The sequence below is a fragment of the Procambarus clarkii genome, chromosome 35 (assembly GCF_040958095.1).
Source record: "Procambarus clarkii isolate CNS0578487 chromosome 35, FALCON_Pclarkii_2.0, whole genome shotgun sequence".
Classification (NCBI taxonomy): Eukaryota; Metazoa; Arthropoda; class Malacostraca; order Decapoda; family Cambaridae; genus Procambarus; species Procambarus clarkii.
In genome coordinates, this window is record NC_091184.1 from 36694073 (window position 1) to 36719434 (window position 25362).

At 43.9% G+C, this 25362-nt stretch overlaps 1 protein-coding gene across 2 annotated transcripts in view; it reads right to left on the minus strand.

Annotated features, from left to right (window-relative positions):
* Positions 1-385: 385 nt before the first annotated feature.
* The window catches only part of Ipo9 (Importin 9), a 32530-nt gene continuing 7553 nt past the window's right edge, over positions 386-25362 (minus strand). Inside the window, exons 8-18 of one of the 2 annotated variants that reach the window (XM_045758941.2) lie at positions 24805-24903; positions 18030-18276; positions 17630-17777; positions 16392-16758; positions 15519-15716; positions 14697-14897; positions 14349-14537; positions 13981-14070; positions 10887-11042; positions 9995-10138; positions 386-2337 (exon numbers count right to left, since the gene is read on the minus strand). In XM_045758941.2, coding sequence (XP_045614897.1) covers positions 2188-2337; positions 9995-10138; positions 10887-11042; positions 13981-14070; positions 14349-14537; positions 14697-14897; positions 15519-15716; positions 16392-16758; positions 17630-17777; positions 18030-18276; positions 24805-24903 — 1989 coding nt within the window. In that variant the 3' untranslated portion in view covers positions 386-2187. Of the gene's footprint in view, positions 2338-9994; positions 10142-10886; positions 11043-13980; positions 14071-14348; positions 14538-14696; positions 14898-15518; positions 15717-16391; positions 16759-17629; positions 17778-18029; positions 18277-24804; positions 24904-25362 lie in introns of both variants that reach the window. The other variant, XM_045758940.2, reaches the window with a different exon arrangement.

Below are 25362 nucleotides of genomic sequence, written 5' to 3' on the forward strand. Positions count from 1 at the left end.
TAATTCATACATGCAATTACAGAATGCATACTGTAATTCAGCTGTGAGTAACATGTCCCAAGCTTTTACTTGCATATAGTATTTCTAGAGCTGTTATCCACGGTCAGTTATCAGATATCATGTGCCCGACTTACCCACTCTCAGCACCCAACATACAGAGTACAGATACTGTACTGTATATACTTTGCCTTAACCAATGTTTAAAGGGCTATTGACTAAATTCGATGTTTATTCAGAGCTTTTTATCTGAGCTCATTCTCTGTATAGGTTTCAGTATAAAGTAGAGTTAAGGATGCAATACCAAAAAATCCAATTATATATACATCAGGTATATAGCAATGAAAGTATTTAAGTAGAGCACAGAATGGATAATAGAAATATATCCCATTTTTTTTACATGTATTTATAAACAACTGCCATACAAAGAAAGAATCCGTCTCCAATGTTTCAGGCTTAACTCTAATCACTGTTTTAGAAGTTAACAAGCAATATAAAAATACGTCATATAATATCTCTATAGCTCAAAATTACTTTAAGGCCCAATTAACAAAGTACAAAAATTATTTATGCAAGCATATAATTTATAATTATCATTGGTCAATTAGTGTCCATAAACATTTAATAAAAAAAAAGTGATTCAACATGAAAATCGCATATACAAAATTTAAAGCATCAGATTACCGGAAGTGGCACCACAAGAGATTGCTTCGAATTTCAAAAGCTAAACTATTAAGGGCCAAAGGTTTCAAAACATTCATATTACAGTTAATTGGCCGAGAGAATATCCTTATCTGTGATATCACAGGTCTTTGAACTTGATGCATAGGACAGTCTCCCTTACCTATCAGTGATGGGTACTTACCAAAACAGCCTTTTAACTCACAACAATATGCTGTGTCGCCTTACCTACACATATACCTCCGAGTTTTGAAACCTAGAAGAAACTTACTTATGTTTGTCAATTTATGAGTATAAGCTGCATATTGAAGATCAAACAACGTAAGCAAGACTGTCTTTTGTATATTTAAAATAAAAGCATCTGCTACGAAGCATAGTTTGACACTGGGCAACACAGCTAGCAGGCACTTCAGCACTCTAGTATACTGCCATATGTCGAGGTAAATGCAAACAAATGACAGGACTGGCTGCAAATTTGGTATTACCAACTGACCCCAAAGCCTACATACTCATAAAGGAAGGACTTGCAGAGTCAATCACACAAACCTGTCAATTTATTTTCCCTGCACTTTAGAATATGACTATACACACCAGAGTAAATATTCATGCAAAAGGGCAAATCTTCTTAATTACTCTCTCAAATTCAATATTTTTACTTAACCTTCTATACATTACTTGTAACTGGACTTTATACAATAAATATCTTAACACCTATCTTGATATTTATTTTCCCATTAATCTTATCAATGTTAACGATCACAGTTTTCAGTAGCTAGCAACAATGAAATGTTTTGCACTTCACTGTTCTAAAGTGAGCAAACTCCAGACACCTTCATGAGTAACGCATTATGTCAGTAGATGGTGAAAAGTCGACTGCTTTTCATTTAAGAGAACATATCCCAGTTCATACCTCATAATAAATATAAAATACTTTAATTGGAATATATCTGGCAAGGAATTTTCATGTGGTAGTTACTTGCCAATCTGATCATTTATTTTAAGTAGGTAGACAGTAATGCCCATCTCTAACTGGTAATTATTAGGAGGGATTATTCATTTTATATATCTAAATACTCTACTGTACTTAATATATTTTCTTTGCAACAATTTTACTTTACAAGTCATAAATAAATCTCTTCTTTACATTGCATATCAAGGGAATGAGGGACAATTCAATATATATATATACATTTGTAGTTTTCTTCCTCAATTTTCTTTCAATAAATATATCTTTTTCTATATAAAACACAATACATTATACACATTTCACAGTTTATTCGGTTCCTGGCATGCGTCAAGTTATGAGTTCTCAATTATCTGCATTTTTCTGTTCAGAGGAAAAAAATAAATAAAAAATCGGGAGGCCTTCAACTTCAGATATGGGCCACACTATACTGTACTGTATATCTTCTAACACAAACAAGTCTTGGAAGATTTATCGAGGTGTGTTAGGAGGAGCCCATAGTTCTGGGTAATAAAGTAACTGATCATTGCACTCGTAAAGTGTCTTCAGCATTGAACACCGATGCCTTGGAGTACCTCCTGCTCGTGAGGATTGAGGTGTGGAACGAACACGGGGAATGCTGGGTGCTGAGCAAAAGTACTGATGAAGGTGGTCAGATACTGCTGAAGATCCAGATTATACAAGGGGTCACTCACCTGGTGGTAAATGTCAGGACATGTTTTACTAATTACAGAATCAAGCAATATAAAAGAACAGTAATGCCTTTAATACATTTTTCCAATACTGTTATGTCATTTGTTGATGAAATTTTGTTTAATTACACTAATAATATTTATTCCAGTACTCAAAACTTTAAACAAAATTAACAATTTCATTACACTCCTATAAAACTTTGGAAAATTAACTTCAGAATTCAAAGTGGATGTAGGTGTCAAAATTTTTAAGAGAATGGATAAGACTTTGTTACATAATTATTGGTACAAATTTTATTAAATTTGATATCTACCTATTAACCAATATTATAATTTACATAATGAATATTTACCAAATGAAATAAGTAAGTAATTATCAAAAGAAGGCACCAAACCGGGAAGGCTATGTAGCACCATCAAATACGCAAAATAATCAGAGGGCGCTAAATATCACCAAGGATGCCAATACGAGAACAAAAACGCATAAGGCGAACGATATCAAAAGTATCCGAGTCACCAAGAATTCTATCGAGGGACAGGTGACCGCGAGGGGCGGTCGGAAAGCAAGACACACGCTCGTCCTGGAAGTCAGGACATTCAAGAAGGACATGCACGACCGTAAGAGGGACAATGCAACTAGGACAATAAGGAGCAGGGCGGCGCTCCATCAAGTGACCATGGGTTAAGCGAGTATGGCCAAGACGCAACCTCGCTAGAGCTGTTTCCCACCGCCGGTTACGGTGGAAGGAGGACGGCCACGAGGAAACACAACATTTAAGAGAACGTAGCTTGTTACCAGTAACAGACAACCAAGAAGCCTGCCAACGGGTAAGGACTGAGGAATGGATAACCGGGTAAAAGTCGGAATACGGAATGCCTTTACGAGAGATGGGACAAGAGCGGACAGCTTCCTTAGCGGCAGCATCCGCACGCTCATTTAAAGACACGCCAATATGGCTGGGAACCCAACAAAACTCAACCGACTTAAATTTACTGTGAACGAGAAACAGCCAATGCTGGATCTCGACAACTACCGGATGAACTGGATTAAAGCACCCGAGAGCCATGAGGGCACTACGAGAGTCAACAACAACCACAAAGGAAGACTGACAACGAGAAAGCAGGAGACGAAGAGCATAGAGAATAGCATAAAGTTCCGCTGTAAAGATGCTAGTCTCCGGAGGCAAGCGACACATATAAGTGCGATCAGGAAAAACAACAGAGTAGCCAACACCGTCCGCTGACTTAGACCCATCGGTGAAGACAGAAACGGAGCGGGAGTGAGAAGAAAAGTGCTCGAGGAAAAGGCGTTTTAGAACTGTAGGAGGGGTAAAAGCTTTAGTGATACGAGTCAAGGATGTACAAAACCGCGGAAGAGGAACCCTCCACGGGGGCAAAGAAGGAACAACACGAGGAGAAACATCAGAAATACGAACGGAGAGAGAATCCTGCAGGCGAGATAACCGGACAGAAAGGGGGAGGTGGTGAAGAGGAACAGGAACCGCAGGAGGGGTAAAAGTTAAAGCACGACAGAGACGAGAGGAAGGATGTTGCAAGGACCGCGCAAGATAGCGAAGACAGTAGCGATCACGGCGGTCCTGGAGAGACAGGAAGCCAGTGTCAACATACAAGCTAAGGACGGGAGTCGAACGAAAGGCACCAGAACTGAGGCGCAACCCAGTATGGTGCAAAGCATCAAGACGGCGAAGAGTAGAAGGAGAAGCAGACGAGTAAGCAGGGCAACCATAATCGAGCTTAGACAGGACGAGAGAGGAATGTAAAGCAAGGAGAGTGCGCCTATCTGCCCCCCAAGAAGTATGGGACAAGACCCGAAGGAGGGTAAGGGACTTAGAGCACTCAACACGGAGGTAAGAGATATGGGGAGACCAAGACAAACGAGTGTCAAGGAATAACCCCAAAAGCTTCGCGGAATCTTTGTATTCAAGGGGATGACCATAAAGTGACAAAGAGGGACGAAGAACAACCCGTTTCCGCGTAAAAGTCATGGCACAAGTCTTAGAAGTAGAGAACTTGAAGCCATGACCTGTGGCCCAAGACGACACGGCATCAATCGCAAGTTGAAGCCGGCGTTGAAGGAGAGGCGAATCATCACCCTGACAACAAAGGGTAAGATCATCGACATAGAGAGCGGAGAAGACACCAGAAGGAAGAGAGGAAAGAAGACCATTGAGGGCAACCAGAAAAAGAGCAGTGCTCAGAACACTACCCTGGGGCACACCTTCGTATTGCTGAAAAGGGGGAGAGAGAGCGGTACCAAGGCGCACCCGAAAGGAACGACGAGAGAGGAAGCTGCGGAGAAAGAGAGGGAGATGACCACGAAGGCCAAAAGAATGAAGTTGAGATAGGATATGATAACGCCAAGTGGTGTCGTAAGCCTTTTCTAGGTCAAAAAGGACGGCAACAACGGAGGTCTTCGCAGCAAAAGCAGTACGTATATAGACCTCCAAGTTCACCAGGACATCTGTCGTGCTGCGGCACTTGCGGAAACCAAATTGAGAAGGGGAGAGGAGGTGATGGTGTTCCAGGAACCACATCAGACGAACGTTAACCATACGTTCAAAGAGTTTGCAGACACAACTTGTGAGAGCAATAGGGCGAAAGTCCTTAGGGGAAGTACCCAGAGACCCTGGTTTGCGAACAGGGAGGACAACGGCATCGAGCCAGTCCTCAGGGACTGACGACGACTCCCAGATCCGATTATACAGACTCAGTAAATACTGAGACGTGCTCGGAGGGAGATGGCGAAGCATCTCATAATGAATACCATCGGAGCCCGCCGCCGTAGAACCGCAGAGGGCCAGGGCAGAACGAAGTTCAGAGAGAGAGAAGGGATCATTATAGGGAAGCTGAAGATGAGTGCAGAAATCTAAAGGACGAGACTCAAGGACAGGTTTACGAAGAAGGAAAGATTGGGGAAGATGAAGACCAGAGCTAACAGAAGAAAAGTGGGAACCCAGTTCGGAAGCGACCTGCAACGGGTCCGCCACAAGAGTATCATGGAGGTGAAGGACCGGTGAAACATCGGGAACGAACTTACCCGCTATCTTGCGGATACGCTTCCAGATCTGGGCCAGAGGGGTTTCGGACGTAATTGTCGAGACATAAGATGCCCAACATTCACGTTTAGCCGTACGGATGGCCCTACGGGCCACCGCACTCGCTTTCCGAAAGAAAATAAAAGAATCGGTCGTCCGCCTACGGCGGTGCTTCTTCCAGGCTGCACGCTTACAGCGGACAGCCCGAGCACAGTCCGCATTCCACCAGGGAACGCACTTCCGTGGACCCCGAGAGGAAGAGCGAGGAATAGAGCGGAGGGCAGCGTCGAAGACAGTGTCATGAAAAAGGAGGAGAGCGCGAGAGAGGGGCAGAAGGGAGAGGTCAGAGAGAGTAGCACTGAGGGAAAACAGGGTCCAGTCCGCCTTAGCAAACTGCCACCTAGGGAAAGAGAGGGAAGGGCGAAAAGAGAAAAAGGAAACAAGGATGGGGAAATGATCACTTCCATGGAGGTCATCAAGAACCTGCCATGTGAAATCTAAGTAAAGAGAAGAAGAGCAGAGAGAAAGATCAAGACAAGAAAGGGTGCGAGTTCGAGAGTCCAAATGAGTGGGCTCACCAGAATTCAGAAGAGACAGGGAAGAAGAGAGGAGAAACGGCTCAAGGAGGCGACCCCGGGTATTCGTCAGAACGTCACCCCAAAGAGAATGACGACAATTGAAGTCACCCAGCAGGAGCACAGGCTCCGGCAAGGAGTCTAGGAGGTGTTTCAAATCAGGAAGAGAGAGCGGGACACTCGGGGGGAGATAAATGGAACATACTGTGTACCATTTCCCCACAAAGATACGAGCAGCAGAACAATGGAGAGGCGAAGGAAAAAGTAAAGGAACAAAGGGAACATCAGCCCGAATCAAGAGAGCAGAAGAATTAGAAGCCCCAGCAATGGCTGGGGGGGGGGGGAGAGAAAGGAATAGCCACGAAAACGACCAGGACGAGCACCAAGCATCGGCTCCTGGAGACAGACACAAAGGGGCGAAAACCGCGAAACCAGAAGTTGGAGTTCGAGGAAATTGGCGTAATAACCTCGAACGTTCCATTGAAGAATGGACAACGACGAGAAGAGAAAGGACAAAAACAGAGAACAAGGAAGAAACAAAGGCGAAAGACCAACAGAGCACGTTAAAGAATATCAGGGTCGGGATCAGGGTCAGCAAAGTCAGGGTTAGGGGGCATGGGTAAACTGAGCAAAGACGGAGGGAAGGAAACGGGAGAACAGATCAGAGGTGGGCGGGCAGGGTCCGGAGGAGGAGGAGGAGGAGGAGGAGGAGGAGACAACGGAGAGGAGCAGTCAAGGACAGCAGCAGGAAGAGGGGGAGTAGAAAGAGAGGAGCGCACCCCAGCAAGAGCAGCAACCGAAAGGGAAGCAGGGGCCAAAGAAACCTCCATAGCAGGAACAGGGGGCGCAAGCACTGAAACGGGAGTGGAAGGAGCAACAGAGCCAGAAGGAGGAGCTGAGGAAGAAAGCGAAGCCTTCTTACCCGCCGGGGAAGAGGAAGGAGAGGAGCCAGGCTTACGCTTCTGACTTAAAGAGACCGGTGTCCCAGCAACTACGTACCGGGCAACGGATTCCAGTGTCTCAACAGGAGAAGCCGAACGAGAGCACACACGACGGCCGTTAGGAGAGCGATGGACATCCGCCCGCACCGACAGGCGGCGGGGAGAGCCGAGAGATGGAGGAAGAGGATGGGAAGGAGGATCGGAGGGGGACGAGGAAGGAGACACAGAAGACACGACAGACCGGGTAGAAGGAAGGGGAACCCCAGACAGAGGACCAGGAGGAGGATCCTTCGGGAGAGAACCCAAAGGGACAGAGGAGGGGGCAGTGGGCGCATCAGGGTCCAAGGCCTGGAAACGGTTGTGAGTCTGAGGAAGGCGGGAAGGACGAGGAGAGGAAGAGCGCAACACGCGAGCATAAGAGATATTAGCATAAGGCGGGAGCCGGCGAACCTGGCGCCTCGCCTCAGGAAAAGATAAACGCTCCCGGTGCTTCAAGTTGAGGACGGCTGCCTCAAGCTTGTAATGGACACACGCACGGGAGAAGGTAGGATGGGCCTCACCGCAGTTGAGGCAACGAGCCTGGGGAGAAGCGCACTCCGACTTAGAGTGACCTTCGCCACCACACAAAGGACAGAGAGAGACAGTCCCGGAGCAGCGGAGGGCACCATGCCCAAACCTCCAGCACTTGTTGCAGAGCCGAGGAGAAGGAATGTACTCCTGGACAGAGCACCTGGCACCAGCAAGAATGACAGAGGGTGGAAGGGTCCTACCATCAAAGGTAATCTTCACAACCCGGAGGGGTTGACGGCGACTACCACGAGGGGGACGAGTAAACGTGTCCACCTGGAGAATAGAATGGCCCTGGGCAGCGAGGATATGTCGAATATCGTCGTGGCAGTCGCGTAGGTCCCGAACACCGGTCGCAACATGGGGCGGGAGCAAAATAGTGCCAACACTGGCATTCAACTGGACGTTCTTCGAGACCCGAACGGGGGTCTCGCCAAGGCAGGATAAGGCAGCCAAGCGGGAAGCAGCATCCTGAGAAGGAGCAGCAACGACACGCGTACCGAGACGAGTGGGGTTAAAAGTAATGGAGGCATCCACGGAATCAATGAGATGTCGATGAAGGGAGAAATCGTCAGGAGGCGCAGAATCAAGAGGGAGGAGATCAAAATATTTGGCCCACGAAGCGGGACCAAACAAGGCTTGATAGGTAGCAGAACTGGAAGGAATCGAGCGAGGGCGGCCGTGACGAGAACGGCGGTGAGAACCCCCAGAGAGAGAGGGGTTAAAAGGCGCAGTAGTAACAACTAGAGAAGGAGCCGCGCCAGGGGACGAGGTAGTCACCACTGGGGGCTTGGGGCTCGACCCAACCACAGAGGAGGGAGGGGAGCCAGGGGAAGGAGTCAGAGAGGCCAAAGGAGGAGCAAGGTCGGGGCCCAATGCAGCGGAGGCTACAGAGCCCGGTCTTCCAATACGGACCGACTCGGGGGCTTGGTCGCCCACCCCACGAGCCTGAAAAGGTAAGCCAGAAGCAGCCGAAACAGGGGTTATCATCTTGACGAAATTACGAATTCACTCACGAATGTGCCCCCACACCCACCATGGAGCCACAATTAGAGGCAGGACACCCAACAAGAAGCTATCGCCGATCTTGTCGGGGCCTCCTAGGGGTGCGTCGTGAGTATACGCCCCACAAACGCCACCTTAAGAAACCGACAGTCCGTCGAGATCGGGTTCAGTGACGAAGTGGGGATTGACAATAAAAGGTTCCCCTCGCTCTCGACGTCGGGTACTGCAGTTCTACGGGTGCAAGAGTATGCCTCCTCAAGCACCCGGGCGTCAAAGTAGAAGAAGTCCAAGGGAAGAACCAGAACGAGCAAAAGGTCGGCAGGAAACGGCAAGCAGATAGGAGAAGAGGGGGGAGAAAAACGAAACAGAAGGAAAAGGAAAAGATGCCCAGCAGAATTGGAGAGGACGGCAGCAGGAGCACAAGGCTAGAAAAGGACAGAGGACTGTCCCAAGGAGCATCACACTCCGGCAGCCGCCCACTAAGCCCCCAGACGGCGACAACGAGCTGAGCGGGGAGGGGGCAAATGAAATAAATAAAAGCACGGTATAATTTATCAAACTGTATCCTCAGTTTAACCTTTTACGTGATCACTCTTCTTTTCAAATAGTATTCTGTTGATAAACACTTGGAAAATAGAGTATTAGGATACTAGTTCTTTTCTTTACCTGGAGAGGATATAGAGCATATTAAATTTAAAGATGAATACCATTGAACGAGGGGTATGCAACTTAGGACTTTGTGAATGTTCAAGGTGTTCAGGTACATTAGGTGTGGATGGGCTAAAAATTAATCTCATATCACCCATTATGCACCAACACCTATCATGTCATTTTCAGTTTCACTAAAATATTTATAAATATTTAACGTTACCCATTAAAGTTAACCTTATATCAGATTATTATTATTATTATTATTATTATTAATCTACATTTTTTTTACTTGCATTTCTGTTAATGGAAATTTGTCAGCTTGATATTCAGACTGGATAAACATAAAAAATGTCCATTCAAAACAAAAATTTTAACTTTCACATGTAAATATTTTGCAAAAAATATGGGTCAGATGATATTTGATGATATGACATTTGCTGCCCGTTTCAACAGCAAGTTTTTCTTGACTACAACTTAGCGCACAGCAACCACCATGGGTTCATTCCAATAAACAGAGATTCTCTGAAATAACAATTCCAGAAAATTGACTGATACACCCAAATTATTAACATATTAGGATGGAGTTCAGAAATACAGAACTATTATTCTGGGTTTGACAGACCCTTTGAGTACTAACATTTGTATATTTATGAAGTTACAGTACTAGCTTGTTTTGTCAGCCACAGTATCATCGGGTTGCAGGTGTTCGAATGATAAGTGAACCAGTCTTCGATTGTCCTGAATATTGTATTGCATATAACTTTACCATCAGGGCATAACAAAGCAGTAACAAAACCAGGTACTGTTTAAACATATCAAACATATCCTAGCTCATTACCTCATTAAAGACAAAAAAATGACTTACTGCATCAGGGTCATCCTCATCATCTACAGTGTCTGTATCATAACCAGGATAGCTACTGGCTGGAGCAAACATAGATGTTAAAGAGGAGTCCCCATTAGTCTGACCCTCCTCCTCATCGTCTTCCCAGCATTCATCTTCCGACTCCTGCTGAAAATAAATAAGAAATCACATAGTTCACATAAAACTAAGCTCTTATTCAGCATAATTTTCAGCTTTTCAACACTTAAATCATAATTTGGTATAGTATTTCTCTCAAAATATTACTGCATCATCACTCCAACTATCGGCAGTCAGAATACAGTACTTGTGACATACTGTATGCGAGGTATTTCAACTAGCTCAGTTATCAGTTATCTTATGTAGTCACTACCTGCAGCAAGGAAAAAGAATGATAATATATTAATTTTTATATAGAGGAGGCTCCCATTATACAAACACTTGTCCATCCGAATGGCCTCTAAAGTCTACGTTTCATAAGCGAAATTCATATGGCAAAGGTATATGTTTCATAAGCGAAATAAGGTGATCATATGGCAAAGGTATGTTTCATAAGTGAAATAAGGAGATCATATGGCAAAGGCATATGTTTCATAAGCAAAATAAGAAGATCATATGGCAAAGGCATAGGAACAGTATCTTGGAAGGGAAGTGGAACAATGAATGAAAGGGAGGTGGTGGTGGCAGTGGTGGTGAGGGCAGGGGGGAAAGCAGTCACAGCTAAAAGGGTGAAAGAGTCAATGTGGTGTTAGTGCTTCCTGGAAAACTTCTGTTGGGACTACCACCTAATGGCAAGCCCCAGGAAAACTAACGCATCAGGGCTATACATAAATCCAATTTACAGAAAACATTATTATAAATTATCAAATATGCATTGCAAACAATGAACTTGTACCTCATCATCATCCTTCGTCATGTTGGAGTCAATGGCATTGGCAAGTTCATTAATCAGGAGTTTGAAGATCTTTACCAACACAGGCACCTGAGTCCACTGCTCTGGACGTGTTAAACGTTGAGATCTTGTTCGCATTCGGCCCTCAGGGGAGAAAACCTTCAGGGCAAAAATTGTGTACACTTTAGATATTAAGCAAATACTGTACATTAAAATTTTTTAAAGAAATGTAGTAGACTAGTACATACATCAAACAAAAATCTCGAGACCATTAAAAATTTAATTAAAAAGTGGAAGAAAGGAAAAAGAAAAAAGAAACCAAGAAGACAAACAGGAATTGCAATTTTCTGAATCAGTATTTGTATGTGACAACCAATCTGCCATCATTACCACATTCCCAAATTTAATTGGGAAGCTAGGCATTATCAGCTCAGTGAGTAAATAGGGAAGCAGTATGAAAAACTAAATAAAACTACAAAATATTTATTCACCAAAACTTACACATTACGAGTAACAATGACAAGTAACGAGATGACAAACGAGAGGGCCTCATAATGGTCACGAGAGAGATTGTAGTAAGGGCAGATAGAGGTAAGTCACAAATTGTTAGTACTGAGGGACCTCAACTTTAAAACAACAGACTGGGAGGCCTACGAAGAAAGAACGGAGGACATTTGAACAGGCAGATTTGTAAGCCTCATTCTGAAAACATTCATGTATCAACACGTGAAGCAGGCCACAAGAATGAGGATGTTCCATCAATACTGGAGCTAATATTCACCAGGAAGGAAGAGATATTTGCCATCCAATACATTCCTCCCTTGGGAAAAAGTGATCAAGTCCTGTTGGAAATTAAATATGCTTTACGATATAATCTAGAAGAGAATGGGGACATTGAAACAGTTGATAAACTCGATTTCAAGAGAGAACACTATGAGGAACTTAGAATTTTTTTAGTGAGTTTAACACTTTCCCTATCTCGTGACATATAATGCGTTACCAATTTTTCCGGCGAGTCCTATCGCGTGGCATCATCATTGTGTCCAACAATAAAATATTTATATAAAATTAAATTTTTATCTCATCAATTCTGGGATAGTTTCAAAATGAGCGCCTTTAAATTGTGCACAATTTGATATCAAAATGAAAGATGTAACATAAAACTTGATGTCAGAACACTTGAAAGATATAAATAATTTTGTGATGATGAGCATCCAAATTTAAAATGTTTGTTAAAATTCCAGTTATTGCATATTATTATTATGGGACTAGTTTTAAAATACGTGCCTTTATATTGCGAACAATTTGATACCAAAATGAAAGACATAAGACGAAAATTGATGTTATCAAACTGAACGAGTATACACATTTCGGTGTCTCCACACGCTCGCCCGCACCGCCGGGAGCATGGCGTCAAAGTCGGCGGTGCGCCCGCGCCGCACTCTGAGGTGTTAATTGGACCGATTTGTTGCTAGGCAAAGCAGTAAATGAGACCAAAATTAGAATATGCAGCAGTTGTATAGTGCCCAAATCTCAATAAGCACATAAATAAACTGGAAAAGGTGCAATGGCATGCTACAAAAACTCAAAAAACAAGAGTTACGAGGAGAGACTTGAGGTGTTAAACATGCAAATACTAGAAGATAGAAGAGAGGTGATATGATCACCAATTACAAAATACTAACAGGAATAGATTAAACTGACAGGAATTCCTGAAACAAGCAACTTCACCAAGAACAAGAGGACACAGATTGATGGTAAGAAAATAAGAGGTGCTGAGTAAATATTAGTTTTCTTTAGCAAACAGAGTGGTAGACGGTTGGAACAAACTAAACGAGGTGGTGGTGGAGGCCAAAACTGTCAGTAGTTTCAGAGCATTATACGACAAAGAGTACTAGGAAGACAGAACACCACGAGCACAGCTCTCACCCTGAAGTACACCACTTTGGTAATTACACAGCACCCTGGAGAACCACCAATACCACACCCCAACAAACCATTCATAGTATCAACCCAATGCTCCACAAGACTAGTTAGACAGTGCCACTCCTCAGGTGCCATAAATATTAGCCTACCCAAAAAATTCACTTATGAAGAGTGTAATCCAGTCACCCATGTTCAACATCTTGATACAGTCTTCTTTATCGAGAAATTCCCCATCATTCCAGAAAAACAATTTCTTACATATAATCATTACTCCATTTTCTATTTTAAGGGGGGAGGGGGGGAGAAAGGCATCGTCCCAGATAAAAAAAAGTTGAGAATTTTTTTTAAAAGAAGGTAATAGGCATTAAATAAACATTAAAAATATCACTTGTCCATTAATATCATTTACAGAATTATACTAGATAAATAAGCACCTCCACACTTCAGCAGTCATCCACAGAAGCAATAGACCGATACACTCAATCAGGTGTAGGCTACAGGCCTCGTGTATTGACATTCATTAGTGAGCAACACATTCACTCTCATGTTACAAACTGTTACCACCCAGACATTTCCCTCCCCATATCTCGTGTGTTGCCTACACAATTTCCCCGCTTCTGCCCGCTCACTATTTTCTTGCTAACATGCATGCTTCTCCGATTCTCAGTTTTCACTGCTTTATTTTCACATTTATGCCACACCAGTGATTTGCATTCTTAAGTAGTATATGTGCTAGCACTTCTTCATGCAGTTCTCTGGCCGAATCTCTCCGTTTCTTATGCTTTCTAATGAAGACATCTTCCATTGCAACTCTTTCATTCCCCTACTCACTATGTTCAATTTCACTTGCAGAAATTCCCCTTTCTGTCAACTAAACCTCCAAGTATTTTGTTAATGAGCACGTCTGCCACATCACATTTCATATTATAGCCTTCTTTCCCCAACCCCCCCAATTTTTCAACCACAAAATCCACCTTGCTCGACACCAATTCATTTCTCCGTTATTTTCTAAACTCTTTCAATCACTATCCTGATCCCCTCCCCCTCCCTACACATACACTGCTCACTACACTTAGTAGTCTAATGCTCCTAAATTCTTACTTGCTACATTCAGCAATTTGATGAAATAACATGCTTATTAACCACTAAAATTAGATTAACGTTAACTTACCTGGTCTCCCTGAACTATGATATCTTGCAAACGAGTATCATTAGCTGTCACCCCATGCTCCAGTAGCTTCGCTAGAGCAACTGCACTGACCTGTCAGAGAGGAAGTCATAAATAAACATTCCATATTTGAATTAAAGTAACCAAGTTTAATTACCTATATCCATTTATTTTATACCAAAAATACCCCCCCTCTGGCAATGATTCTCTTCTCTCATTATTCAACTGGTCCACTGAAAATCTACTTGCCAACTAGTCTCAAATATTTTCCTGTTCAACCAATTATCAAATCTTGTATAGTACATAATTTATTGCTTTCTTTGAGCTTCATCCATCCTTAAATAAGCAGTAAAAATATTTGTTAAACTTACCTTTCCTTCATATGCACCAAAAAAGAGATGCTGTTTGGAACACCACTGTGTAAGAACAAAATGAAGGGCAGACTGTCCTGAAGGTCCTGGAACTCCTGCTAAGAAGATCAAGACACCCTCCAATTGTGAGTGGACCAGTTGAGCATATACCAACACAAGGTTCTGAACCACTGTTAAAGTCTCGGCACCCTGGAAAACATTGATGAAAACCACCTCAGATTCTCGTAATCACATGGAATCCCTCCTTATCAACATTCATAAAGACACACACACAAAATTAGGAATTTACAAACTTTTCAGTAATATTCTACATTAAAACAAGAGTAAGGGAAGCAGTCAAAGTCTTACCTGAAGTTTACTAAGAACAGCTCTGAGAAGAAGATCCAAATTATCTCCCAAGTGGTCACCAGCTCTCCGGATGAGAACAGTAATAAGCCGACCTACAAATGTTGCCGTGTGTTCACTGGTGGCCGGTGACAACAGCTGTGTTGCAACTTGAACTACATACTGCAGACCTGACCGACCCTCAGCATCATGATATGCTATGACCTTCATAAAAAAATTATATATTCATATATACATATATTATATTTGGGGGGGGGGCAAACAATTAAGACAACTGTATGCTGGTCCCCACACAGGGCCAGGCTATGTAAGTTACGAATCTTAAAACACTGCTGATTTGACAGAATATGTTGGTCAATCAACACTTGTTGTAAAATATTTCTGGTACTGTAGTTGGTGGCAAGACTTACGTCTTGTTTTAAGTAAATGCATTACGTCCCTTTTAACTAAATGCATTACGTCCCTTTTAAGTAAATGCATTATGTCCCATTCATGAGTACTTTTTATTAATTAAAATATTAATTCTACAGATTAAGTAGAAGTTCCCATTCAAGGAAACTAATTATACCAAACAAGAAATTATTTAGCATTATCATTAACAATCCTACACAAGCCAAATATAAAAAATCAGATAGTCAAAATTATTAATACCCCATCATATTCCTCTAACCTTTTCTACCATCTATCACACGATGTTATGAGGGTTCATAATAAATAAACTAATTATTAATACAGACCAATGACAGTAAACAATAAATTACATAATTAAGAAATCATTAGCTTCAAGTCAAATTAATCAAACCACTGTATAATATTACTCTATACCTGATCAGGAGCCACAGAGATATAAGCTCTAAGACATTCCCCTCCATTCTGCAGAGTAGAATTATCATCTGTATTAAGAGTTCTCTGTACTACAGCTGGGAAGGCTACATTGATCAATGGTTCCTCAAGGGGTGGAGTTGAGGATCGAACCATTACTTCAAGCATGTCCAAAGCCACAGCTTGCATACCTGGTGGCACCTGGAAAAAAACAATATTCAAGTCCAGTATAGACAAATATTTCTCCACTCATCACCATCAAAAATGCAAGACTGAAGAATGTTTGTAGCGTAATGCCTTAGTCTTCACCTTCCTCATTGCTTTCTCTTGCTCATTAAAAAAAACACTCGATAAGATATAATAGACACAAGAAACCGGCATCATAAATGATTAAACTAATATTTTTACTGAGCATTGGGGGATTGTAATGCTGTTTGTATTTTCATTATAATCAATTTACAAAATACAAGCTACAAAGTAAATGCTAAACTCATTAATATAATAAGCTAAATGCTTCTGGTCCGGTAACTGTAGCCTGTCATAGCTACTGACCCTTTAGTTTGTAAAGTTCTCTGACCATCCTCTGTATACCCGACATAATACAAAACGTAAATTCTCATTTTACCTTCCCTAACTATTTTCTATATTCTTAACCTATGATGTTTACTGACTTTCCAAATTACAATGAACCTACACCAAATAAAAAAAAAATAATGAACATAAGAACATAACAACATAAGAATAAAGGTAACTGCAGAGAGAATATTGGCCCATACGAAGGCAGCTCCTATTTATAACCACTCAATTAAACTAATGTAACTAAATAATAATAATGAAACTAAAATAATAATGAAACTAAAATAATAAATAACTAACCTTATCTGTTGATGCATTAAGTATTGATGCTAAAGTAGGAATAAACTTGGTTTGAAGCGTTGTGGTGCAACCTGGGTTGGCGCACAGTTCCCGTACCACATCTTGCACAAGTGCAACTAGTACAGGATCATTATTTGCTTTAATAAATACTGCTAAACAAAGAGTAGATATTCGACCCACATTTGCTGCTGTGAAATTGGAATCAACAGAAACTACTATACAGCAGGTCTCCAGTATAAGAGAGAGTACTTCTGAAGACGCTTGAGTTGCTAAGGTAACAAGCCCGTCCAGAATGGAAGGAAGATATGGCTGGAGTGCTCCTGGGTTGCCACTACCTTTTAAATATTCACAGAAGCCCCACACTGACCTGTAATGATACGTAAAAACGAAAATCAATAACAGAAAACTATAGATGAACAATTCATATCTTCACTTTAAACTTAATGGGAGTGAAAATGGGAGCCGGTCGGCCGAGCGGACAGCACGCGGGCCTTGTGATCCTGTGGTCCCGGGTTCGATCCCAGGCGCCGGCGAGAAACAATGGGCAGAGTTTCTTTCACCCTATGCCCCTGTTACCTAGCAGTAAAATAGGTACCTGGGTGTTAGTCAGCTGTAACGGGCTGCTTCCTAGGGGGTGGAGGCCTGGTCGAGGACCGAGCCGCGGGGACACTAAAAAAGCCCCGAAATCATCTCAAGATAACCTCAAGATTAATACATTTCCTTGCCCTCACCATTACCAACATGTGGCTGCAACGGTTAAAAATCTCACTTTTATTTACAAAATTAGTTTTTTGCCCAATCATACTTTCTACAGCTAAAGCAGCTTTTAATAGCAGTTCCCATATCCTGAACTTCAATCCATAATGACATTCCTGAGGCATACACCACTTTCTCCTCTTGAATGAACCTTTTTTTTTATCAAAAACACTAAATTAGATCAAAATGAGTACAATTTCCATAGTTCTCTCAACAAACCATTCATATCTGAGCAGTCATTAGATTTTTCTTATTACTTATAATTATGTACCCACTTGTCTGTATGCACTTGCCCATAATATTAGGTATGGGAAAGGAACACAACGTTTCAAGAGACAACGGCTTCTCGAGAAACATCTTTACTTTTATTTCAGCATGCAAATTAATTACAGTAGTATCCTTCTACTGATGACATATAACTATGTCAGTCTTGTTAATGACATCCTGAAGGTGACAATAATGATTTAGAAATAGCAACATACCTGACTCCAGAGACTTTAATAATAGGGTTGGGACTGTGGTTGAGAGCTGACACTGTAGCCTGGAGAAATCTATCAAGCATCTCTGGAGTAACCGCCTGTCCAAACCTGCTGCCACACCAAAGAGCTCGTCCAGCCAAAAATGGCGAAACTGCAAAGATAAATTAGATTGTAAAAAGAGCAAATTTGAAAACTAAATGCTATATTGCAAATTAAATTTCCCTAAAGTAAAGCATTAAAATTTTCTGCCATTCAGATGACAGGTAAACTCTTTGTTTCTAGTTAAATATCCAATTCACATCAATAACCATTAAACTATACTAAGATCTAGAATAGTTTTTTAATACAACCATGAAATTTATTCTCATTTACAATCATACAAAAATCTTGGTACAGTACTTACAATTAGGGTCAAGGTCAGCCAAAACAACAGACTGGATAAAATTTGTGAGATCAAACTGCAACTGTCCCTTCGTCACTTGATCAAGGATTAGGTCCCGGACAGATCCCATGGCCAGCATGACAGCCTCGTGTGTTTTCCACCAAGCAGGGTCACCCGCAGTTCGCTGGCTAGCTGCTCGCTCCAAATGTCTCCCAACAGCAACTATTAAACCTTGGCCACACTCTTCAGCTAGTTCTTGACACAAGGCCTGAGCACAGAATAAAATGGAATGTATTGCCTAAAAAAATGGGGCAATGTGAGAGTATGGCCTCGCAAGTAAGTAAGCAATTATCAAAAGAAGGCACCAAACCGAGAAGGCTATGTAGCACCATCAAATGTGCGGAATAATCAAAGGGCGCTAAATATCACCAAGGATGCCAATACAAGAACAAAACCGCATAAGGCGAACGATATCAAAAGCATCCGAGTCACCAAGAATTCTATTGAGGGACAGGTGACCGCGAGGGGCGGTCGGAAAGCAAGACACACGCTCATCCCTCAGGACATTCAAGAACATGCACGACTGTAAGAGGGACAATGCAATTAGGACAATAAGGAGCAGGGCAGCGCTCCATCAAGTGACCATGGGTTAAGTGAGTATGGCCAATACGCAACCTCGCCAGAGCCATTTCCCATCGCCGGTTACGGTGGTAGGACGGCCACGAGGAAACACAACTCTTAAGAGTACGCAGTTTGTTATCAGTAACAGACGACCAACAAGCCTGTCAATGGGTAAGGATAGAGGAATGGATAACCAGGTAAGTAAGTAAGTAATTATCAAAAGAAGGCACCAAACCGGGAAGGCTATGTAGCACCATCAAATACGCAAAATAATCAGAGGGCGCTAAATATCACCAAGGATGCCAATACGAGAACAAAAACGCATAAGGCGAACGATATCAAAAGTATCCGAGTCACCAAGAATTCTATCGAGGGACAGGTGACCGCGAGGGGCAGTCGGAAAGCAAGACACACGCTCGTCCTGGAAGTCAGGACATTCAAGAAGGACATGCACGACCGTAAGAGGGACAATGCAACTAGGACAATAAGGAGCAGGGCAGCGCTCCATCAAATGACCATGGGTTAAGCGAGTATGGCCAATACGCAACCTCGCCAGAGCTGTTTCCCACCGCCGGTTACGGTGGAAGGAGGACGGCCACGAGGAAACACAACATTTAAGAGTACGTAGCTTGTTACCAGTAACAGACAACCAAGAAGCCTGCCAACGGGTAAGGACTGAGGAATGGATAACCGGGTAAAAGTCGGAATACGGAATGCCTTTACGAGAGATGGGACAAGAGCGGACAGCTTCCTTAGCGGCAGCATCCGCACGCTCATTTAAAGACACGCCAATATGGCTGGGAACCCAACAAAACTCAACCGACTTAAATTTACTGTGAACGAGAAACAGCCAATGCTGGATCTCGACAACTACCGGATGAACTGGATTAAAGCACCCGAGAGCCATGAGGGCACTACGAGAGTCAACAACAACCACAAAGGAAGACTGACAACGAGAAAGCAGGAGACGAAGAGCATAGAGAATAGCATAAAGTTCTGCTGTAAAGATGCTAGTCTCCGGAGGCAAGCGACACATATAAGTGCGATCAGGAAAAACAACAGAGTAGCCAACACCGTCCGCTGACTTAGACCCATCGGTGAAGACAGAAACGGAGCGGGAGTGAGAAGAAAAGTGCTCGAGGAAAAGGCGTTTTAGAACTGTAGGAGGGGTAAAAGCTTTAGTGATACGAGTCAAGGATGTACAAAACCGCGGAAGAGGGACCCTCCACGGGGGCAAAGAAGGAACAACACGAGGAGAAACATCAGAAATACGAATGGAAAGAGAATCCTGGAGGCGAGATAACCGGACAGAAAGAGGGAGGTGGTGAAGAGGAACAGGAACCGCAGGAGGGGTAAAAATTAAAGCACGACAGAGGCGAGAGGAAGGATGTTGCAAGGACCGCGCAAGATAGCGAAGACAGTAGCGATCACGGCGGTCCTGGAGAGACAGGAAGCCAGTGTCAACATACAAGCTAAGGACGGGAGTCGAACGAAAGGCACCAGAACTGAGGCGCAACCCAGTATGGTGCAAAGCATCAAGACGGCGAAGAGTAGAAGGAGAAGCAGACGAGTAAGCAGGGCAACCATAATCGAGCTTAGACAGGACGAGAGAGGAATGTAAAGCAAGGAGAGTGCGCCTATCTGCCCCCCAAGAAGTACGGGACAAGACCCGAAGGAGGGTAAGGGACTTAGAGCACTCAACACGGAGGTAAGAGATATGGGGAGACCAAGACAAACGAGTGTCAAGGAATAACCCCAAAAGCTTCGCGGAATCTTTGTATTCAAGGGGATGACCATAAAGTGACAAAGAGGGACGAAGAACAACCCGTTTCCGCGTAAAAGTCATGGCACAAGTCTCAGAAGTAGAGAACTTGAAGCCATGACCTGTGGCCCAAGATGACACGGCATCAATCGCAAGTTGAAGCCGGCGTTGAAGGAGAGGCGAATCATCACCCTGACAACAAAGGGTAAGATCATCGACATAGAGAGCGGAGAAGACACCAGAAGGAAGAGAGGAAAGAAGACCATTGAGGGCAACCAGAAAAAGAGTAGTGCTCAGAACACTACCCTGGGGCACACCTTCGTATTGCTGAAAAGAGGGAGAGAGAGCGGTACCAAGGCGCACCCGAAAGGAACGACGAGAGAGGAAGCTGCGGAGAAAGAGAGGGAGATGACCACGAAGGCCAAAAGAATGAAGTTGAGATAGGATATGATAACGCCAAGTGGTGTCGTAAGCCTTTTCTAGGTCAAAAAGGACGGCAACAACGGAGGTCTTCGCAGCAAAAGCAGTACGAATATAGACCTCCAAGTTCACCAGGACATCTGTCGTGCTGCGGCACTTGCGGAAACCAAATTGAGAAGGGGAGAGGAGGTGATGGTGTTCCAGGAACCACATCAGACGAACGTTAACCATACGTTCAAAGAGTTTGCAGACACAACTTGTGAGAGCAATAGGGCAAAAGTCCTTAGGGGAAGTACCCAGAGACCCCGGTTTGCGAACAGGGAGGACAACGGCATCGAGCCAGTCCTCAGGGACTGACGACGACTCCCAGATCCGATTATACAGACTCAGTAAATACTGAGACGTGCTCGGAGGGAGATGGCGAAGCATCTCATAATGAATACCATCGGAGCCCGCCGCCGTAGAACCGCAGAGGGCCAGGGCAGAACGAAGTTCAGAGAGAGAGAAGGGATCATTATAGGGAAGCTGAAGATGAGTGCAGAAATCTAAAGGACGAGACTCAAGGACAGGTTTACGAAGAAGGAAAGATTGGGGAAGATGAAGACCAGAGCTAACAGAAGAAAAATGGGAACCCAGTTCGGAAGCGACCTGCAACGGGTCCGCCACAAGAGTATCATGGAGGTGAAGGACCGGGGAAACATCGGGAACGAACTTACCCGCTATCTTGCGGATACGCTTCCAGATCTGGGCCAGAGGGGTCTCGGACGTAATTGTTGAGACATAAGATGCCCAACATTCACGTTTAGCCGTACGGATGGCCCTACGGGCCACCGCACTCGCTTTCCGAAAGAAAAGAAAAGAATCGGTCGTCTGCCTACGGCGGTGCCTCTTCCAGGCTGCACGCTTACAGCGGACAGCCCGAGCACAGTCCGCATTCCACCAGGGAACGCACTTCCGTGGACCCCGAGAGGAAGAGCGAGGAATAGAGCGGAGGGCAGCGTTGAAGACAGTGTCATGAAAAAGGAGGAGAGCGCGAGAGAGAGGCAGAAGGGAGAGGTCAGGGAGAGCAGCACTGAGGGTAAATAGGGTCCAGTCTGCCTTAGCAAACTGCCACCTAGGGAAAGAGAGGGAAGGGCGAAAAGAGAAAAAGGAAACAAGGATGGGGAAATGATCACTTCCATGGAGGTCATCAAGAACCTGCCACGTGAAATCTAAGTAAAGAGAAGAAGAGCAGAGAGAAAGATCAAGACAAGAAAGGGTGCGAGTCCGAGAGTCCAAATGAGTGGGCTCACCAGAATTCAGAAGAGACAGGGAAGAAGAGAGGAGAAACGGCTCAAGGAGGCGACCCCGGGTATTCGTCAGAACGTCACCCCAAAGAGAATGACGACAATTGAAGTCACCCAGCAGGAGCACAGGCTCCGGCAAGGAGTCCAGGAGGTGTTTCAAATCAGGAAGAGAGAGCGGGACAACCCCGGAGGGGTTGACGGCGACTACCACGAGGGGGACGAGTAAACGTGTCCACCTGGAGAATAGAATGGCCCTGGGCAGCGAGGATATGGCGAATATCGTCGTGGCAGTCGCGCAGGTCCCGAACACCGGTTGCAACATGGGGCGGGAGCAAAATAGTGCCAACACTGGCATTCAATTGAGCGTTCTTCGAGACCCGAACGGGGGTCTCGCCAAGGCAGGATAAGGCAGCCAAGCGGGAAGCAGCATCCTGAGAAGGAGCAGCAACGACACGTGTACCGAGACGAGTGGGGTTGAAAGTAATGGAGGCATCCACGGAATCAATGAGATGTCGATGAAGGGAGAAATCGTCAGGAGGCGCAGAATCAAGAGGGAGGAGATCAAAATATTTGGCCCACGAAGCGGGACCAAACAAGGCTTGATAGGTAGCAGAACTGGAAGGAATCGAACAAGGGCGGCCATGACGAGGACGGCGGTGAGAACCCCCAGAGAGAGAGGGGTTAAAAGGCGCAGTAGTTACAACTAGTGAAGGAGCCGCGCCAGGGGACGAGGTAGTCACCACTGGGGGCTTGGGGCTCGACCCAACCACAGAGGAGGGAGGGGAGCCAGGGGAAGGAGTCAGAGAGGCCAAAGGAGGAGCAAGGTCGGGGCCCAATGCAGCGGAGGCTACAGAGCCCGGTCTTCCAATACGGACCGACTCGGGGGCTTGGTCGCCCACCCCACGAGCCTGAAAAGGTAAGCCAGAAGCAGCCGAAACAGGGGTTATCATCTCGACGAAATTAAGAATTCACTCACGAATGTGCCCCCACACCCACCATGGAGCCACAATTAGAGGCAGGACACCCAACAAGAAGCTATCGCCGATCTTGTCGGGGCCTCCTAGGGGTGTGTCGTGAGTATACGCCCCACAAACGCCACCTTAAGAAACCGACAGTCCGTCGAGATCGGGTTCAGGGACGAAGTGGGGATTGACAATAAAAGGTTCCCCTCGCTCTCGACGTCGGGTACTGCAGTTCTACGGGTGCATGAGTATGCCTCCTCAAGCACCCGGGCGTCAAAATAGAAGAAGTCCATGGAAGAACCAGAACGAGCAAAAGGTCGGCAGGAAACGGCAAGCAGATAGGAGAAGAGGGGGGAGAAAAACGAAACAGAAGGAAAAGGAAAAGGTGCCCAGCAGAATTGGAGAGGACGGCAGCAGGAGCACAAGGCTAGAAAAGGACAGAGGACTGTCCTAAGGAGCATCACACTCCAGCAGCCGCCCACGAAGCCCCCACACGGCGACAACGAGCTGAGCGGGGAGGGGGGGATAACCAGGTAAAAGTTGGAATAAGGAATACTTTTACGAGAGATGGGACAAAAGTGGACAGCTTCCCTGGCGGCAGCATCCGCACGCTCATTTAAAGACACACCAATATGGCTGGGAACCCAACAAAACTCAACTGACTTAAATTTACTGTGAACAAGAAACAAGCCAGTGCTGGATCTCGACAAAAACTGGATGAACCGAATTAAAGGACCCGAGAGCCATGAGGGCACTACGAGAGTTAACAACAACTACAAAGGAAGACTGACAACGAGAAAGCAGGAGACGAAGAGCATAGAGAATAGCATAAAGCTCCGCCATGAAGATGCTAGTCTCTGGAGGTAAGCGACACATATAAGTGCGATCAGGAAAAACAACAGAGTAGCCAACACCATCCGCAGACTTAGACCCATCGGTGAAGACAGAAATGGAGCGGGAGTGAGAAGAAAAGTGCTCAAGGAAAAGGTGTTTTAGAACCATAGGAGGGGTAAAAGCTTTAGTGATGCGGATTAAGGATGCACAAAACTGCGGAAGGGGGACTCTCCACAGGGGCAAAGAAGGAACAACACGAGGAGAAATATTAGAAATACGAACTGAAAGAGAATCCTGTAAGTGAGATAACCGGACAGGAAAGCAAAATAGAAAACCCCACAGGCAGTATATGAAGATTATTACCTATGGGGTTTATTTACTCTTCAGACTATGTGAAGAAGATATAAAGAATAAAACCTTCTACATCCAATAACCCATCACCCAATATGATGACACCTTCAGCCTCATCCACATATCCTTAACTTTAGGTCAAATATTTATAACTAATAAATCCTTTATTAATATTCATAGTACAAAACAAGGAGTGATATTAACCTTATTAACTTCGTTAAAGTGTACATCAAGTGCTGACAACAATCTGGAGAAACCTTAAGTGAAGGATAGACTTTATTATGCCTACAAGGGCTTTAATCAAACTTGATAAAAGTCTTCACAAGCTAAATATCTGAAAACATTTTCAACTAAGTGCTCCTCTCTACTAATCTTTTTTACATTCCAGCTTTGATTAAGCCAAAAACCCACAGAAAGGGACTTACAGAATAGTATTATATTCCTAAACACTTATTCAGTGTTTTAACTGCTCTTCTTCATAAGCACAAGGTGAAAAAGTATAAATTAAGTCCCATGCAGTAATGACTTAATTTTTTTAAATTATACTAATTTAAACTCACCAGCAGCAAATCTTGAGCCGAGATTCTTACAGAATAGGCAAAGCTGTCTTCATCTTCATCCTCTACAAAAGCATCTGGATTACTGCTCCAATTTTCAATCTGATAAATACAATAAAGTCTCAATAAACCATTTTAGTGTTAATTGATCATAGAGAGTAAAGAAAATGTATTAAACTAGTCCTGTGCTGATCAAATCTGATCAAGGTAGGTATGCACAGTCCCACTCAATACATTGTCTTCACAATATACATTAACACTACAACTGCTAAAAGTTAATTGCTGTCAAATCAAAGTTGCAAACCTTTCTCTAAGAATGCAAAATGCAACCAAAATCCAGATATCCAGAAAAAGTTTCCATTTCTTAAAAGTGTTTGGTCACATTCTCATTAACACATTCATATTATTTGGTCACATTTTCCCCTACAGTAGGTCAAACCCCACTTTGAATGCTTACCTCCAAAGTCCAGATGATCATTCAAGATGTTGAATTTATTGTTCTAATATGTTTTTTAATTTGCCAATTACTGTGATTTTTTTTTTTTGTAGAGCAAGCATTCC